This window comes from Filicampus tigris, chromosome 4 (assembly GCF_054856515.1).
Source record: "Filicampus tigris isolate MCC_2025a chromosome 4, RoL_Ftig_1.0, whole genome shotgun sequence".
NCBI classification, from domain to species: Eukaryota; Metazoa; Chordata; class Actinopteri; order Syngnathiformes; family Syngnathidae; genus Filicampus; species Filicampus tigris.
The window spans coordinates 11,393,881-11,413,157 of NC_141220.1; the positions used below are offsets into that span (position 1 = coordinate 11,393,881).

The 19,277-nt window shown below is 41.2% G+C and overlaps 1 protein-coding gene across 2 annotated transcripts in view; it reads left to right on the top strand.

Annotated features, from left to right (window-relative positions):
• Positions 1–2,445: 2,445 nt before the first annotated feature.
• LOC147148489 (neural-cadherin-like) overlaps positions 2,446–19,277 on the top strand; it is a 136,884-nt gene continuing 120,052 nt past the window's right edge. For both annotated transcript variants that reach the window (XM_086028517.1, XM_086028518.1), the window contains exon 1: positions 2,446–3,675. In XM_086028517.1, the coding sequence (XP_085884643.1) occupies positions 2,682–3,675 (994 nt within the window). In that variant the 5' untranslated portion in view covers positions 2,446–2,681. The remainder of the gene's footprint in view (positions 3,676–19,277) is intronic.

Consider the following 19,277-nt stretch of genomic DNA (forward strand, 5'->3'; position numbering starts at 1 on the left):
ATATATCACATAGAGAACCCTCTTTTTGAGTGAGACACAATGCAGTGTTTTGGGCAGTTATTGGACAACTAGATGTACATAAACTGTGCACCAAATGTAAACACACTTTGAGGACAAAAGTCTTATGATGCACCCTTTAATCAATTGGTCTTACTGTGAGATTTAAATCTCCTTAAATATTCACTCTTTCTACCAAGACAACTTGCTTTCGTTATGAATTGGAGGAAGGCACTCAAATATATTGTAGAAAAGGAATGTACTCCACATCTACTTCATTATATTTATTTTTAACCAGTTACTGTTTCTGTTTAGATGTAGCAGCCTGTCCGAATGTCTGTAGTGCTTTAAACAGAGCTTGGCATTACGCCTAGGTGACGAACCGGCCCGTCTATCTGCCTCAGACATTATCATGATGACAATATTTTTTCAATATATTGTGCAGCCTTAATTTAATTTATGCCACCGCTGTATGGGTAGGAAATTAAAAATAAAACCTGTCTTTTCAAGTCTTACTCAAATATGACAATGTTCCAAATAATACCTCTGCTGAAGAAAATGTAATTTTAACAAAATACTTCTGACTATTTTGCAATGTAAAAATGTAAATAATAAAACAGTAGTCTCACAAGGATATGCATGCTGTGATCACGACATCTATGATCCCGGTGTCTTCATGTTGGTCAATGGAGACTGAAATCTTGCTCCTTTCTCATTTACTTACTGCTACAAATTTCTCCTTCGTCCTTTCGGCTTATCCCATTAGGGGTCACCACAGTGCATCATTCTTTTCCATCGAGGGCTATCTTCATCTTTCTCTTTTCCACCACCTTTATCTCTTCCCTCACTACATTTACAATCTTAGGTCTTCCTCTTGCTCTCTTGCCTGGCAGCTTCATACTCATCGGCCTTCTACCAATGTGCTTGCTAACTTTCCACCGGATGTGTCAAAACCATCGAATTCTGTTCTCGCTAACTTTGTCTAACCTAACTTGGCTGTTCCTCTGATGAGCTCATTTCTAATCTTGTCCAACCTGGTCACTCCTACAAAAAAAAACACTGACATCTTAATTTCAGCCACCTGTAGCTCTGCTTTCCTGTTGTCTCTTCATCACCACTATGTAAACTTTCCTCTTCATCCTAGCAAAGAATTTTCTTTCACATAACAGATGTGACACTTCAAAAAAGATGGATACAAATCTGCACCTCTTGTATACAAAGTTCACATTTGAAAGGCGCTTTGAAGATTTTGTTTGGTTATTTATGATTGTATTATTAATATTATGTTTTCTGTACAGCACTTTGTTACAGCTGTGGCTGTTGCGAAAGCACCAAAATTGATTTAAGTTGACTCCTTACTTCTGTCAGGATGCAATCACAGCCTCAAAATGTTTTCATGGCTAAATCTTATTATTGTTATTTTTGTGAACCTGTCTTTTTGGTCTGCTTGGTCATGCATGGAATGGATCTGTATGGCTTTTTATACCAGAACATTTTTGCTCACCAGAGGAGTTTGATATGTTCTCCTGTGGTTATTATGTGGTTATATTTATTGAAAAGGTTGTTAGACAAAACGAGGTTTAGGGGGACAAATGCAGAGAGAAAATAGAGAATACAGCTAAAACAAAACAATGGCGGTATGAAACGGTATATATAACGTTACATAAGAATTGGGTTCTGTCGATATTATGTGGACTCGGAAGGCAGTGCTACACCCTGTGAGGAAGGGACACAACAAGTAGCAGAGAGGATAGAATAGGAAATGACAGGGCTGGACAGGGGTAGTAAGACAGGCTGTGCACCTGGAGTGTGATGGGAGTGCCTGAACAAATGGTAGAGCCTTTGCATGCAAATATGATGGATAGTCTAGAAACATAATAATTATTATTATAATGAAAAAAAAAACCATTATGCAGTTTAAAGAAATTCGTTTTTCTGGCAAATATAATCTGTTTTTTTTCCTGTTCGTGAATTCCAGTGATTTGCATCTTTTTGTATAGCCTCTGTACAGAGTCATGTCCACTTTCTTCCATATATTCTGTTGCGGGTGGACAAATGAGTATGTTCAAAAGATTTAATAGAGTCTAATCTAAAGCAAGGTGCAGTGAACCAAATTTAAAGCAGGCTTGGAAGTCCAGACAGCTATATACAAGAACATATGTGTTTACTCTACTTGCTCATCTGTGACAGCATGAGTGATTTTCCCTCTGTCGAGAACATTTTAATCTCAGGGCGGATTTGTGACACGAATGCATGGCGAGCCTTTTTTTTTTTTTTTTTTTTTTTTTTTACGACTTGCGCTAGCGAGGAGAATTGGGGCTGTTGACCATCATGCAGGGTGGGGCACGCAGAGGAGCAGCTAGCCCCCTCGCTTTACAAGCACGCCCCCTCTTGTAGAACCCCTCCCCGCGCCTCCTCGCCCTCCTCCCCCCAGCGCTTGGCGCTGTCCGGCGCTGTGCGTTCTGAAAGCTGTATGAGCAGCCTGCAGCGCTGTGAACCGTCTGCACAGCGCCGTGCTGCGTGGGGCCAACACACGAACCCCTCAGCATGCCAAAGCTTTAAATTCAAGGTGTCTCCACGAAGGATTTTTATCTAAATATGAGGGGAAATCTCTTTTCTTTTCTTAATTTTCTGTCCACCCCCTGAAGCTCCTGGAGACAGCTTTTATATAACTTGCCACAAACATGATTTGGGCTGTTTTCGTGCTCCTGTGTTCCCTTTTGATGCCAGCAGCTGGACACGAAACACCGGAGCGACTGCCTTTCTTCCACGGACATATTTTTGAGAACTCACCTACGGCTTCGAAAGTGAGCGGACTGAGCATCCCGGTGAAGCGCATCAACGCGCAAAAATGGTGCCCGGTGCCGGGAATGCACGTGAAAGTGTATGGCAACGGCAGCCAGGATTTCCGCGCTTTCGTCCACCACATGCGGGGGAATATATTGTTAAAAACTTCCAGGGTCCTGGATCGAGAGGAGCGCTCAGAATACCTACTAAGAGTCGCGTTGTGCTGCCACACCTGCGCGCCAGACTCTGTTCTTGTGGATGTAGCTTTGGTAAAAGTGAACGTTTTGGACACAAACGACCACGAGCCGACTTTTTGTCAACCACAAGCCGTGCACATACCTTTAGACGACACCACGGCTATTCGGGGTGTTGTTTACAGGCTGAAAGCTGTTGATGCAGACAGTGGCATGAACGCAGACTTGACATACACGTCACTCCCCAAAAATGGCACTTTTTATGTCGTCCCCAAGACCGGCGAAGTTTTGCTGCTCGATTCCATTCTGGGGCTACGATCCGCCGTTGAAGTCTCTGTTTTTGCCACGGATCACGGATGGCCGCCACTGAGCAGCAAATGCGTGGTGATCACCTTTTCCCCGCGCAGGTGGCTGCCGAACTCGGGTCGAGTGAGGGCCAGACGCGCACCTAGGGCGTCCCTTTACCCGGCGGCCTTCGTCTCCCTCAACGTGTCTGAAGATGCCAGCATCGGCTCTGTCATAACGAGCTTGAGTCCCAACAGGTTCCAGTCAGCCAGCTTTTATCTTATCTACCCGGATTCACAGAGCTCCCCTGTGTCCGTGGGTCGCGACAGTGGAGATATCACCATCACCAGAGAGCTTGATAGGGAGTCGGAACCTTTCGTGGAGCTCACTGTCAAGATTGAGGACAAACGAGGTATGCAAATATTGCACTATTACTAATCCCCTCAAGATACATCATGCACCCCATCCTTTCTGAGAGAATTATTTGCATTGCGGTGATGTTGGATGATTTCCTGTGCCCACTCTGCATATCCTTGCCGTGCCCAATCATATCCACACCTAACTGTCAATGAAACAAGGTTTCATTCCACAGGTGTGCCTTCAAGTTTAACCTCATTGGTTCAACTATTCACAGAGAGGCTTCAATGAGATCCAATACAAGAACAGTATTAAAAAAAAAAGTGTGTGCTTTACAAAGATAGTGATGCTCAGTTTTGATTGACATTGCCAGAAGGGTGTTGATGTAATCATCTTAAATAATGTACTATGTACATTATGTTCAGGCCTGATCGTTAAGTGTTTGAATATCTTCCTGTGCAGCCTTTTCAAATCAAATAACAATTTATTTGCGTGGCACTTTTCATACATTAAAAATGCAACACAAAGTGCTGTACGGAGATAAAAAGGATCGATAAAAAGGAAAAAACAACAACAAACAGACACTCACCACTCCAATCCCCACGTGTAAGCACAAACACACGCAGCACATATTTTTCATCTTTCCGGTGCTTGCGCGGGTTTTCTACGTGTACGCTCGCTTCCGCCCTACAGAAACATGCATAACGACTCAAAATTGACCATAGGTGTGACTTTGAGTGTGATAGTTTTTTATGTCCTGTGATTGACCATCAACCAGTCAAGGTTGGGAATTTCGACTAATTTGCCCGCCGACTAGTCTCAAATTTTATTTGCGACTAGTCGACTAGTCTATAAGCAAGAAAACTTGAAATTTAATACATATTGAATTCAAAGTTTAAAATGCAAATGTTTTGTGTATTTACAGTAGGGGCTATTTTTGCCCAAACATTCAGGACTGTTTGTTAAGCTGCAATTCTCTCTCTTGGTGCTCAGCTTGTTCACAGAGGCCGAGGCGTGAGGAACAAGATGAGTGATTCTTAATGCTGCGTTTAACCGACTAGTAAAATACGAAACGTTTAATAAATCGTAGACCGTTAAACGGTTAAACGACTAGTCGCGCACTCCCTACTGCCACACCCACCCACACACACACACACCTACATGCACACAGCCCCCCACCCACCCACGCACACACACACTAACGCACAGTAACCCTCATATTACATTTTAGCTATTTACTTGGATTCCTGAACAGAAATAAAAAAAGTGTTTGTAGTTTTTTTCTTCTCAAAGAAGTCCATTGAGTCATCTTAAGTACACTGTAGGTATATAATTGAATTAAATGAAATTCCTTTCTCCATTTCAAAATGGTTAAGCATGCGGTCACTGCAAAAAGAAACTATATATTCGAACACTTTCTGAAGCTGGATCGTCTCTTCTGCAGGTGGAATAATCAATTTGGTTTTATCATTATCTACATCCTTTATTTATCTACAATGAGAACGTTTTCAAATGTGCCTTGCGAGTGTGCGAGAGTCTGGTGACGAGTCCGGGGTGTCACAGCCTCTTGACCAAAGTCAGCTGGGATAGGCCCCAGCTCACCCCATGACATGGACAAGGAAAAGAAAGTTGTTGGATGGATGGATGGATGGATTGATGGATGGACGGATACATTCAGTCTATCACATTTTAATTCTCTGCAACCTATGTACATGTTCAAATGAGGTAAAGTCAAAGGATTGTTTTTTATTGCAGTGCATGTGGTGACAAAGCTGAGCATTATTACATTTTCAGACAGAATACAGTATTTTTTCTAGCGTTTTTGTACTGGTTCTCATTACATTCTGCAGATGTAAGTAACTCCATGGCCAATCAATTTGTGTACAGCAGGGGAATGCTTTATGTTTTCTGCAGAATAAATTTGATCACTTCAAAGGAATGAACAGTTTCTCACTGAAAGGTTGTTAATTACAAAGGTAATAGGGTACAGATGATGAAATAGATTAGAATTATAGAGATTACCAGTCAGGAAAAACAATATAAAATTTGTAAAATATTGTGCATTTTATTGAATGGAATAATCATTCGATCAGGAAGCAAAACACAATTTGGTATGTGATGGAGAAACCCTTGTTAGCACACAGCCATGAGAAGATTCTTGTCGATGGTCAACACGTTGGCACATGAGGGATTGTTTCCCAAATTTCTCTGCTGCCACTTCGAAACTCAAAACTTTAACACTTTAGCCACTGCAAAATTTCACTCCGTTATGGCTCAGTGTGTTACCAACTGTTTTCTTGGTGACTGAGGTCACAAATGCCTTCAGATCACGAACGAGGAGACATGATGCTGCGCCCTCAACGTTTTTATGAACATCCTCAATTCACAAGACAAGCTCTTGCATGCAACTCCAGACTGAGGGCAATCAATGATCATTTTGTGGCTTGTTTTCCACTTTCAAATAATTGTGCAATTAGTTGCTAACTTCTCACCAAGCCTTTTTCAAATTGGTTTTGTATCCAATTCCAGTCTTGTGCGGGTCTCTTTAGTCTTGCCCATGGCGATATAGAGATTGCAAAGTAAGAAATAGAGTCCTGGAACAGATGTGCTTCACACTCATGACAAATTGCGATTAGGAGTATTGGTAAATTGGTTTATTGTGCCACAAGGGCATCTGCCAAACTGTGGGAGGCTGAAGTCTGGCATGTTCGGTTCGGTCCACTTGCGTTCGGTTTGGTTCACTTATTAGAGCGAGCTTACGCTGACTTTTGCGTGCCGGAGACGGGAGTGGCGGCACAACAGCGAGAGCCAGAGCTCGAAGGTCCCCGCGTACACTGCGGTCTCCTGTTTGGGAACATTCCGGCTTTCCTGTTCCCCATCGCCGATCGGGAAAGGTGTGTAGATAAGTCCGAAAGTTGTGTGCCGACATTGCTGCATGAGATGGGCGGCTATGTTGCGGCTAGCACGTCTAACATGCACGGCATCATCTGACTGTGAATGTTTCTCAAACGAGGGAGCAAAAACGTCAAACTTAAATAGCGAGATTTATCATATTGTAGCGTCTTCCAGGAACACGCCGTCAGACGTAGTTTAATTATCACGTTTTTATTCATCTAAGTACAACTGCTCGCACTCTTCTTTCTCCGCTGCTCAACTCGCTAGCCGTACGATGCATTCATGAACCTCGGAAACATCACAACTCAGCAACACACAAATCCGACCACAACACAGACAACCCAATTCGTTACAATATGCTGTTGAACATTCAAAGATTTCAATGCCTAAAAAGTGTATACAATTCCATATAGACTTTTTCCATTTTTTTCCCCATTGTAAAAAGAGTTTTAATATAGTTAGCAGTAATTGTAACTGTTATTGTATGTATTTTCATACATCACAAAAAGTTGATATATGTACTGTAATGACAACTTGGCTTTAACTTGAATACTTAGATGTGTCATAGGCTTTTGCTGCTGAGTTTTTAAAGATTTCAGTGTCTTAATAATTTACTAAATTAAGAGATCTTTATTGTTAGTGTATTTTTTATTCTGGTGTAATTTCTTAGAATATCATCCGAATGGTTCACTTTTATTTATTTTTTCTAAAAAAATTACCGATTACTTGTCATCTTTTCAAAATAAACATATTTTTCAAAAAAAAATCTGTTTTTTTGTACCGAAAATATACTGAACCGAAGTTTCCAAAAAAACGAAACGAAATGTGATTTTGCGTACCGTTACACCCCTAATATATCGATCCGATTCCGATTCAGAGGCCCACGATTCGATCCGATTCCGATTCCTACGATTCGATTAGATTCCGATGCATCACTACAATGGCTTACATTGTATAATTAATCTAAAATACTGGTACCTTTTTTTTTCAAAAAAACAATTGCATAACTCAAGGAAGAGTAACGATTTATAGTTCACTCTTTGACTTTTATTAAAGTAGCAAGGCAACCTTGTTTATGTGTGTCAACACAAATTTCAAAAAGTGCCAATGGCAGCATTTGTTGTAACAAATGTCTGTAACTTCTCCTAAAACAAAAACAATATCAAAACATATTTAAACTTAATCTGATTTTGCGTAACCTGTATTTGAATACTTTAAGTGCAACATGTATCGTCTGATTGACATTACCGTGTAACTTAGCAATGAACGTCGCTTTTATTTAACCTAATGTAGCACCTGGTGTAGTATATCCATCCATCCATTATCGATACCGCTTATCCTCACAAGGGCCGCGGAGCACGCTGGAGCCTATCCCAGCTGTCTTTGGGCAGTAGGCGGGGGACACCCTGAATTGGTTGCCAGCCAATCGCAGGACACACATAGACAAACATCCGCACTCGCAATCACACCTAGGGGCAATTTAGAGAGTCCAATCAACTTACCATGCATGTTTTTGGAATGAGGGAGGAAACCGGAATAACCGGAGAAAACCCACGCAGGCACGGGGAGAACATGCAAAGTCCACACAGGGAGGCCGGAGCCGGGATCGAACCCATGACCTCTGAACTGTGAGGCGGACGTGCTTGGTGTAGTATATTTTCTCTTATATGATATTGCAATTTGCCCTGCGATTGGCTGGCAACCAGTTCAGGGTGTACCCGGCCTAATGCCCAAGACAGCACCCCCGCGACCCTCGTGAGGATAAAGCGGTTTAGATAATGGATGGGTGGATGATCAATTGGTGACCTTTATTTCACATGTAGTTTATGTTGGACGTGATATTGTGCATTACAGCAGAGGGCAGTGTTGAACATTGTGTGAAAATTGACTGTTGGCGAAGTGAACCAGAGAGCAAGAATGTCCCTGGGTGGACAAAAATAAAAGAGGACGAGACTGAAGAAAGAAAAAGGCGCGTGGTGCTCTTGCGGTATGGCTGATAGAAGTACTGTACTGTGTATTTCCTCTGTTAAGAGCAATAAAAGTTCGAGCTGGTTCCACAGCTTACTGTGAGTGGTGTAATTAACACTAACATTAAGCCCTGAGAAATTGCCATCAAACAGAACAGCTTTACTACTCGAAATATAAAGCAGCATGGGCGGCACGGTGGTCGACTGGTTAGCACGCCGGCCTCACAGTTCAGAGGTCGTGGGTTCGATCCCGGCCCCCCTGTGTGGAGTTTGCATGTTCTCCCCGTGCCTGTGTGGGTTTACTCCGGGTACTCCGGTTTCCTCACACATTCCAAAAACATGCTTGGTCGGTTAATTGGGCACTCTAAATTGCCCCTAGTTGTGATTGTGAGTGCAGATGTTTGTTTGTCTCTGTGAGCCCTGCGATTGGCTGGCAACCAATTCAGGGTGTCCCCTGCCTACTGCCCGATGACAGTTGGGATGGGCTCCAGCACTCACCGCGACCCTTGTGAGGATAAGCGGTAGAGATAATGAATGGATGGATAAAGCAGCATATTTTGTAACAATAAATAACAGACTTTAAACTGTTAATCTTGCAGAAGGCGTGCATATTCTAGGTTTTTGTGTGAGGAAAGAAGTCATCAACATGCTTTGCGGGAATTTTATATACAGCGTCACGGCAGCAACGGGGCTGCAAAAGCCCCTTCCTTCCATAACCGATTCGGGCGCAAATCTGATGCAATGTACTCTGCAATGGATTTGGTAATTTTTCTTGGTGGGATAGTTGCGAGAGCTCCTGACAGAGTAAGTCGGCTGTTATCATCTCCGACGGGTCGCAGCACTCAACTCTGGGTGGAAACGTGTCATCTTTGTTGGGTTACCGAAATATTTTTCATCAACGTCTCACACTTAATAAAGAAACGAAATGTCTCCAAACCGATGCTTTTAACGAGGATCGCGCCGCTCGTGTGAGGTTTTGTTTGTCCCACCATTTTGTCATGTAAGCCTGGGCACAGATGTCTGACGTACAAATGCATGTAATTGCTTGCACATCTTTTTATTTTTTTTTAAATTTTATGCTTTAAACATCGATTATTAATAACTCTGAATAGATGCAGAATCGTTTTAACAAAACGAATGATGCATCGAAAATTTTTTATCGTTTATCGATTATCGTTCCCACCCCTAATATATATATATATATATATATATATATATATATATATATATATATATATATATATATATATATATATATATGAGCCATTCTACCGAATTGGTTGAAATTGTTGTCCCACAATGAAAATCACATTTTGAAAAAACAAGGAAGTGTTCAGACCTTGTATATTTAGTCAATATATATATATATATATAATGTATGAGCAATAAACAACCATAATTGGGCTCTAGAAATTGCATTGTAAATAAGCAAAATTACAAATTGAGCACAATCAGCAGGGGAGCAAATCACTATTTCCCTCTGCTGTATGTACAATGGATCAGTTTACCATCCCATCTTGCCTTAGATTGTCGTGGGACTTTGTGCAATTTTGGAGGAGCAGCAGGGTTGCATGTTTCCCATCACTCATTGTGTAAAATGTTGGTTGTTAGTTAGTGTGTGATTATAGTGTTTATAATCCGACCATGGCATCATGGCAACTGTGAATAAGGCAGTTTTGTAAAATAAGGTCTTCATTGATAGTCTCTAACTGCAACCCACTTTCCAGATATTTCAATGAAGTCACACATCCGTTTGTTGCTTGGAGATGCATTTGATGTTGAAGAGTCTTTGGTAGACTGTCTGAATTATGTGCTTGATTGACATACAGTAGTTGGTGACTGTGAAGTAGTTTTGGGAGCTAATCCTTGCAGAGTGCCAAACCACTGTGGCCCTTCTGCTCTCATCTACTGGCATTACCCCTCTAATCCGCCTCTCGTTCACTCTCTAGGCTGAGGGATTTGAAATCGCACTGCCACAGTCTGACAACCCCTCCAATTGGTGGTGGAAAGGTGGGGCTCAGGCGTTGTTCATGCAGCTTTTCTTTGGCATGTTGCAGCAGGTGAGAACAGGAAAAAAGGGAAGACAAAACAAATTAGGGCCTTGTAATTGTGCTGCACATTGCAAGAAACATTGTACCTCGTTTTCATTTGAATTGCCTGCTGCTGTTTCATTGCGCAGCGTGTGCCGGATTATAATTGCATACGTGATTGAGTCCCTTTTTTGCATAGTAGTGTCTGGAGATTTTTGGGAGAGAAAAACTAGGTGGATTTCTGACAATATCTTGTCACAGATGCACAGGCGAAATAAGCCGCATTAGCCTGAGAGACACTCAAATACCTTCCTTCATTTGATCTCTCCCACCTAGGTAACTCTCCCTTCTTGATCAAAGGCCTGGCATGTCCTGTATGCTTACTCCAGCTTTCCACACAGAATCCTGATTGTTGTCTGGCAGCATAGGTATTTTCTCCCGCATGTCTCTTCCGAAATCCTGGCACACAGATGTCTGATTGAAGCAGTCTTCCTTACCTGATTTCTGTTTTGGCAATTAGATATCGTGTTTGTTTTTGTTGGAATTTATTCATCAACAATTTCAAAACTCATTGCAACAAATCAATCAAAGATAGATCAATTGCATGTTTTTTTTTTCCTCTATTCTTGGAGCTACTGTGCTTTCTTCAGAGTTCTCTCCCACAGCACTCACCCCGAAGACACGTTTCCAAGCACCTTTTGAGGGTACTAATTGTTTCTCATGATGTTTTTACGTATGCGTGGCATTTTTAGGTATCTGTGGAGCCAGAGGAGGAGGATACTTTACATCTATGCATCTGATAACTTATGAATCTGGTTTCCTTTGGTCAACTGACCGAAGAAGTGTGTTCTAACAAGGCCCCATGTGTTGCATCGTCTACTGAACTCGTGCTCGTTCAAACTGGTCAGTGCAGCTCCGAGCCACATGCTGAATGCCAAACAGAGCCCTTCGCCATCAGTTCAAAGAATATTCAAGTCAAGTAACACTTCCTGCGTGCTGACCTTACAAATAGTCCAATATGTAAGGACCCAGAGCTCAGACAGGAGGGAATTGTTGCTTCCTTTTACATTCAGTCCACATATTCCCATATAGCAAATCTCTCATTTTAACATGCACTACTGTTGATGACATTCCAGAGTCAGACCCTTTTCTTCCTTGACATTAACATTTTTATTACCCACAGCCTGACTACTGCTGTATTAGTGTTATTTCAATAATGCCTTCTAACATGCATGACAATAGCTGCATTGTTCTGTTTATAGGCATCACTGCAAAATGTTTGCCCTTCTGGATAATGTTAAGCCTGCTTCCTGTTAAAGAGGTCTGGAATAAATGTATGCTTGGCAGCTATTCGGGGGTCACTACAATTTTGATAATCCAGGTGATTGCTCATGAAGTTGTCATTAGTGAGGAAGTCAACCCAAACATATATATTTTTAAGAACATGTTCTATGCAGGGCCACTATTTGAAACAAGGCAATATGATTAACATAAAATATGAGTAAAGCAGCAAAATCCACCCCTTTTTAGCCCTCTGGGGGGGGGGGGGGCATTTTGTCACTTCTGGTGACTGCAAATGACATCACAGACCTTCAGGGCTCATAACGACCAATCACAGCTCACCTGTTTTCTGAAGCTGAGCTATGCTTGGTTGTTATCTGAGACCTGAGGGTGTGTGATGACATTTTCAATCGACAGAAGTGACAAAATGGCCACGCCCCTGAGATGGCTGGATGGGTGGATTTTGTTGCTTAACTCATAATCCACAAACACAATATTAATCAGAATGCTGTGTTTCAACTAGTGGGCCTGCATAGAACATATTCTTAAAAAAATATATGTTTGGGTTGACTAAATGGAGATTTCCATTTCGTGGGCTCTATTTTAGTTGACGACATATTCAGAAATGCTGGTGTATGCGGGTGCAAGATTTGCTGCGTCTGTCTGCTTATTTTACAGATCGGTCTGTGCCATGCTGGGCGGCCCCATGTAGCGAGGGCGTTTTCTTGATGATATGCCCGGTGAAACGACAATATGGTGGCAGAATGTCAGTCTATGTTACGCCTGCTTGGACTATGTCTAAATAGTGTTCGCCCAAATGTGATTTTGGTGAATTTGAACAGGCAGACAGATTCGGAGTCTTGCAGACGTACAGTATGTGTGGATTTGATCATATTTCATTCATAAATACGACAACAGTGGGCCACACAGGCCCAGCGCAGTGGCAATGCTCATATCACGCATGGATTGCTGATTCCTTTTTCTGCCCAGAATTGTCTCCATTCGAGATAGGAGTACGCCAAATTTAAATGTAATGAGAGGAGCTGATTCGATTATTGGCGAATGGAGTTGGCCGTGTTGATGCCAAACCGCTCTTTAAAGTGGAAGTCAACCCGAGCATATTTTTTTCAAGAATATGTTCTATTCAGGCCTACTAGTTGAAACAAGGCATTCTGATAAATATTGCGTTTGTGGAATAAGTGTTAATCCACTCGTTTTTAGCCATCTCCGGGGGCAGCGATTTTGTCTTGAGTGCCTGTTGCTGCTGAACTTATATTCCACAAACATTATATTTGGGTTGACTTCCGCTTTAAATACACGTGCTTACGCGTGTCTGTGAAACTACCAGCACCTGGTCTAACGCCTCCATGCAGACTTAGGCCACATGCAAAAATAGAGCCCCATATGCATTTGTAAAGGCTGATAAATTTGCTGTGCGTTCTGTGTTCTGGCACAGTACAGATATGGAGGTATGGATCTTCCAAGACATACTTTACAGTACATTTTTCATTCAGCCCCACTCTACGGAATCATGATTAAGCAACACACTTGGTATGCTGCTAACAAAATAGTTAAACGAACAATGAAGTATTTTGGCAGTTTGGCAGACACAAAGTCGAGTTCTAAGCACATATTTTATCCAGAAAAATATTTTCCCAACTTGCATGCTGCATATACTAAAATCCTCTTTCCCCAGAATGTGATCAGAACAAGAGTTTTGCCACGGATGCATTCGTCATGTATCACTGGCATTTTCTCATTAACTCTACCCATTAACATACTGCAGGTTTATGTCATTATTGATCACTTATAGTGCGTACAATTAAACCAGTCTGCGGCTCTTTTTGAAGGCAATATATATATGAAATAATAGAAAGATATTACTTATAGTTATCACAACAGCTGGATTCATTATTCCTTTTTTTTATATTTCTCAATTTTTGACAAAACAAAACACACAATTGCGTTGTCCAATTGCAATTTGTCAAAGGTTGATTAGATTTGCTTACTGCGTGACTACACGCAGGATTAAAAAAAACAAATACATGGACATAAAAGTCAATAGCTGTTTCATCAGTAATTACCAATTAAAAAACACTTATCTCTATGTACTCACACTGGCCACTTCATTAGGTGTAGTTGTATGATGTGATGAGATCAAATACAAGCACTGTCATGTTTTGCATGGAAAAGGACCCAAAAGAAAGGAGGCAGGAGAAGCAGGGTGTGCCGAACAAAACAATTTATTAACAAGCAGGGTACTGTGGAAAACTAAATCAAAAGCACTACAAATGTCCTGTAAAGACCAAAATTCAACGTAACAACAAAACACACCACTACAAGAAACAAAACAACGTGACAACGTCATTGATCTGACAAAACGAGGAACACCTGGGCACGAGTGGCTGACCTGGTTGACGAGCACAGGTGGAAACAAAAGACCTGACAAGCAAGACAGGACACAAGAAAACAAGCCATAGCAAGAAGTAAACCTAAATATAAACTAGACCAAGGGTCTTCAGTCCTGTTCCTCAAGGGCCGGCGTCCTCAGCCGTCCTGGCTGTTTTCCATCTCTCCCTGCTGCAACACACACCTGATTCAAATGATCAGGATTGTTATCCAGCTTCTGCACACCTTGCTGATTATTTAATCATTTGATTCAGGCGTGTTAGATGGATGGAAAACAGGCAGGCCACTGGCCCTCGTGGAACAGGATCGAAAACCCCTGAACTAGACAAACAACTCATCACAAGCACTGTGGTAACCAAAGTACTTTATTCAAAAAACAAAACACATGGTGCAGTGCATTTCTACACCACGCTAAACGACAAGCACAATAATTCTCATGTTAGCGGTATATTCAAAACCACCCTGGTGATCTTTATAAAAATGGTTTATTCTTTAATTAATAATTTGTCAGATCAGTTCCAATGTTCTAACAGCTACATTAATTGTTCGACTGAATGACTTTCACACGTGAATGATTCGTGAAACAGATCACACAGAGGCCCTATTTTTTACACCGGTGCCAATGCACTCGGCGTAAAAATGGGCATAACTTAATTTTTGTGCCAGCACATGTCCGGTTTAGCGTGTTTGGGGCTTTGTTGTGCCTGTCTGGATGCGCCGGCGCAGAAAGCAGCCTTGCCCCCGGCGCACCTGCTAATTTGGTGACAGAAAATAGTCTGCACTCGGCGCAAAAACGGGCGCATCGTCATTTGCGTGCCAGGGCAATGATCTAGTTCAAGGTGTTTGTAAATTTGGTAGACACTCGTCCTCAAGCGCCCTCCAGCGCATCTCGCAATTTGGTGGTAAAAAGTTGACAATATTTTAGACTGGCTCGAAGGTGGTTTCTTTTACAGCGCAGGTGGTCTAACGCTAGTTTGGTGTATTTGATCAAGGCATAGGCAGACTAACTTCGGCGCTCCATCGACGTGCGTGGGGGACCATATGGTATTTCATTCCTAAAATTACACCAGCGTGAGACAATCCCTCATAATCTTTGTAGAAACCAATTCATTGAGCGAATTATAATCATTATCATATTAAAAACACTTTAATAGTACCACCATCACTTTTTGGGGAGGGGGTGGGCGTGTCATGCACCAACACGCGATTGGGAGGCGCAAGGCGGTCTCTCGTTGCACGTTATACACACATCATCTGAAAGAGGAGATATTACCGCATACATGCCATTGTCATGCACGGACTCCAGCAAGTCTAATTTCTATTTCCACATGTCAAGCATGGCGTACTTGGGCGTGTGCTGCATACCACCCTGAGTTTTATGCAAATGAGGGATGCCACGAGATTAGCCAGGAAAATACTACGTTCGCTCCCACAATGGCACACAAAGGCGCAAACACCCTGTAACACCCATTTCTACCGGCGCAAAGTCTAGCAAAATACCAAAAGAAAGAAAACTCCACACATGCTTTATGCTAGTCTTGCGCCCGGAACGAAAATAGGGCCCAGAATGTCATGTTTTGTTTTGCGTTTACCTTGTTAATGCTATGCTAACATTTTTCCTCCCTGACTACATCCAGGTATCATGTGGTGGACATGTTTGCTTTCTAAAGTGCAACATCACTACAACAAAATTCCGGGGGGAGCGTGATAGTTTTCTGCCACAGCCTCTGCAATGTGTGAAAAACAGGTAAAAGCAATGGAAGTAGGCCATGACTCATGACTCACAACAACAAGGTTTAGTGCCGTTTGGAGGCTAGGGAGTGAGGAAACTCTTGCACACTTCTTCCTCTGAAGGATTACACAGACCCACAGAGGGCAGCAATTCTTGCTCTGGTGGGGAATCTTTTCTTTGGTCGTTCCATCGTAAAATCCTGTTCTCTTCACCTGAGAAAGAATGTGTTATGGTATGTGATGGTTTAGAAGCCATATTGAACCCATGGTGCAGAAAATCTGTGAAGCAGGAAAAGAGAAATGCCTTTCAAAGTCTCTCTGGCTCTCTAGTTTGGCAGGGAATACAGTAGGTGGCGGTAGAAACAGTTGAACAAACAAGTAAACCCCCGTTACATTGAGGTTCAATGGTCCGGGTATATTTCAGATTTTTTTACACGTGTATTTTACATATTGTTTGTACAATATTATTGTGTTATCCATTTTTCTTGCGCTCTCTCTCAATATATTATGTGTTTAAATGTTTTTGTATTGCTTTAAAATTGGACGGTTATGATGATCGTGTAAACAGAATATAAATAGCAAAGCTGACTCCAAATAGATTTTATTCAACCCAGGCACCATAAAGGGGGGATTACTGTAGAGGCCTTTAGTTAGAAGGGTTGTCTTCTGCACTCCCTCTCTTTGTTTTATGTTCTCACTTCCTATCTGATTGCTAGCATCATGCCAGTCAAGGCACTGTCTGTGACCCCGGCATGCGCAGAAGGTCGGCCATCTTTGATCGATGACTACAGCAACTACTCTAAGACTAAATACATATATAAAGCCCGCGCAATCAGCCGTGCAGTTTCGATAAAAACCTGTATATATAATACATTTTACGTACTAATAGTTTCTTATGAGGTGCCCTCCCGTCTAATTTATTTTCGTTATCTTTAAAAATGAAGTTCCATTAAATCTATTAAATCTAAAGAAATGAGCAGAGCTGGGCACTTGACCCATTTTTGCCGGTCCGGCCGCGACCCTCCACCCTTGACCTGGGTCCCCTTGCGGCCGCAACCCCCCGCCCTTATTCCAAAAAATTATCAAGAGATGCTTAACGGCAGAGGCTTTTTAAGGATCATTAGCTGGCTAATTTACTATTCGAACCGACTGTGGACACGCTTCAAAATGCGCCACTAGTACTTTACTACTTACCCAACTGCGTGTGCTTAATTCCATTGCGAGCCCCGGGGTTGGTTTTGTTGTATTTTATAATTATTTGGGTCCAACAGACAGCCAGATAATCATGAATCACGAATTGTTGCTGCTCTGATCGGTCCATTATGTCACATGTTATCTTATGTCTTCATCTTATGTCACAAGGTTGCTTGTGTGCATACTGTGTATAATTATATATGTATATATATGTATATATATGTATATATATGTATATATATATATATATATATATATATATATATATATATATATACAACATTCATACATAAAATCAAAGCTTAAAGGAAGGTTAGTTACTGAGTTTTTAAAGAGGAAACTGTGACTGAATCACACGTCATACCTTTCCAACATTTGACGGTGTAGTTGGTCTTTTTCTATTGAGTAACAGAATAGATTTGATTTCTGTTATTGTGAGAGAGAAGTTTCACAGCATCCTGGTGGTGCTGAAACACCCTCAAAATTTCATGGCCAGGCGTCCTGTTGTTTTACTTCGTCAACATTTATATTTATTATTGAATGGTATGTTTACCTTGTGCATTATAGCTCTGGACAATATCACACTGAACAATGCATTTTTTTTTCTAGAAGGATAAAACAAAAACAGCCAATCTGAGTAAAGAAAATGTCAAAATAAATCCCATTTTTTGTCTAGAATATCATAATGAACACAGAAATTCTATGACTACATACTAAAGCAAATATTGTTTTTTTACATTTACTTTTTTAATGACAATGCGATGATTTGCAGAGTAGGGCAGAGCGAAAGTGTGGGAGCAGAAAGGGGACTGTAATAAGAAAAGGAGGGATAAAAAAGCGATTGGGAGCTGCAGGCTCTTCTGTGGAGTGGGGCGCCCTGGTAGCTGGAGTAGGAAGCATTGGGTCCCTGTGTCCTCCCTCCTGGGCTCTGGTAATGGGCGCCTCAGAGGGGGTGGGAGATCTCAGTGGGTTCCTTAGGCATGGGCTTCTGGCACAAGGTGACTGCTTTTTCTCCACACATAAGACCTTGATTTACGTGTGATTATGCTATTGTTCTATGTTGTTGTTTTCCATTTTTGTTCTGTTCTTTATTTTCTCTCTGCTGATTCCCTCACAAACCTTGTTCTATCTGACTGCATTTCCAATAAATACTGCAACACAAACAACCACAGACTGAGTATTTCAAACTCTGTTACACAGAAAAACTGTCCCAGTAATAAGAAAAAAACTATTCTGCATGACCAAGCAGAACAGGTCAGGTAAAAAAAAAAAGATGGAAACAATCTCTCTTCTCTTTGGAAAAAAATAGATATGGAAATGACACTTTACTTGAATCTTTACCTTTCTGAAGATTAGCGAGATTGTGAAAAAAAATGGGTGGCCTTATTCCAAATGATAAGATCACAATGGCAACTTTAGAGGGTCCATTATGCAAATAAATCAAAGCAAAACAAACCATAAGCAGAGCAAAGGAAATTCCTGCTCAAACCCATGTTTTTCTTTTTCTCGTAATCTGCTGTGTGTCACTAATCATATCTGTATAATTGCTCTACGGTTTTATTATACTATTCTTTATATTCTGTCTAGCACTTTGTAACTGTGTCTGGAAAAGTACTACAAATAATTCATTGTTATTAAATTATTAGTATGTATGATGGATTTGCGTCATGTTGCACTTACACTGATGCAGGTTATGATCTGGAGAGCAGACTTAAGCGGCCCTTTCTTGCACATACTCCTCTGGCAAGGCAGCTGCATTTACATAATTTAATGATGCAGACACTCAAGGGTTTATGTTTCTTGCTCATACAATCGCACATTGATGGATGGCCTGCTTAAGTTGAAATAATGTTTATACAAAAACAAACAGTGCCTGAAAGAACAGTGGAACCCTCAAAGTTGAAAGGTCAGAGCCATACCATTTATAATTTAATTGAGATTTTCTGAAAAAAAAAAAAAAAAAAAAAAAAAAAAAAAAAATATATATATATATATATATATATATATATATATATATATATATATATATATATATATATATATATATATATGTATGTATACAAATATATACGGTATTCACAAAGTGTTGTCCCTCTGGGTCCTCTACTTCTTGCTTCTTCACCTCTACATCTGCTTCCTCTGCCTCCTCT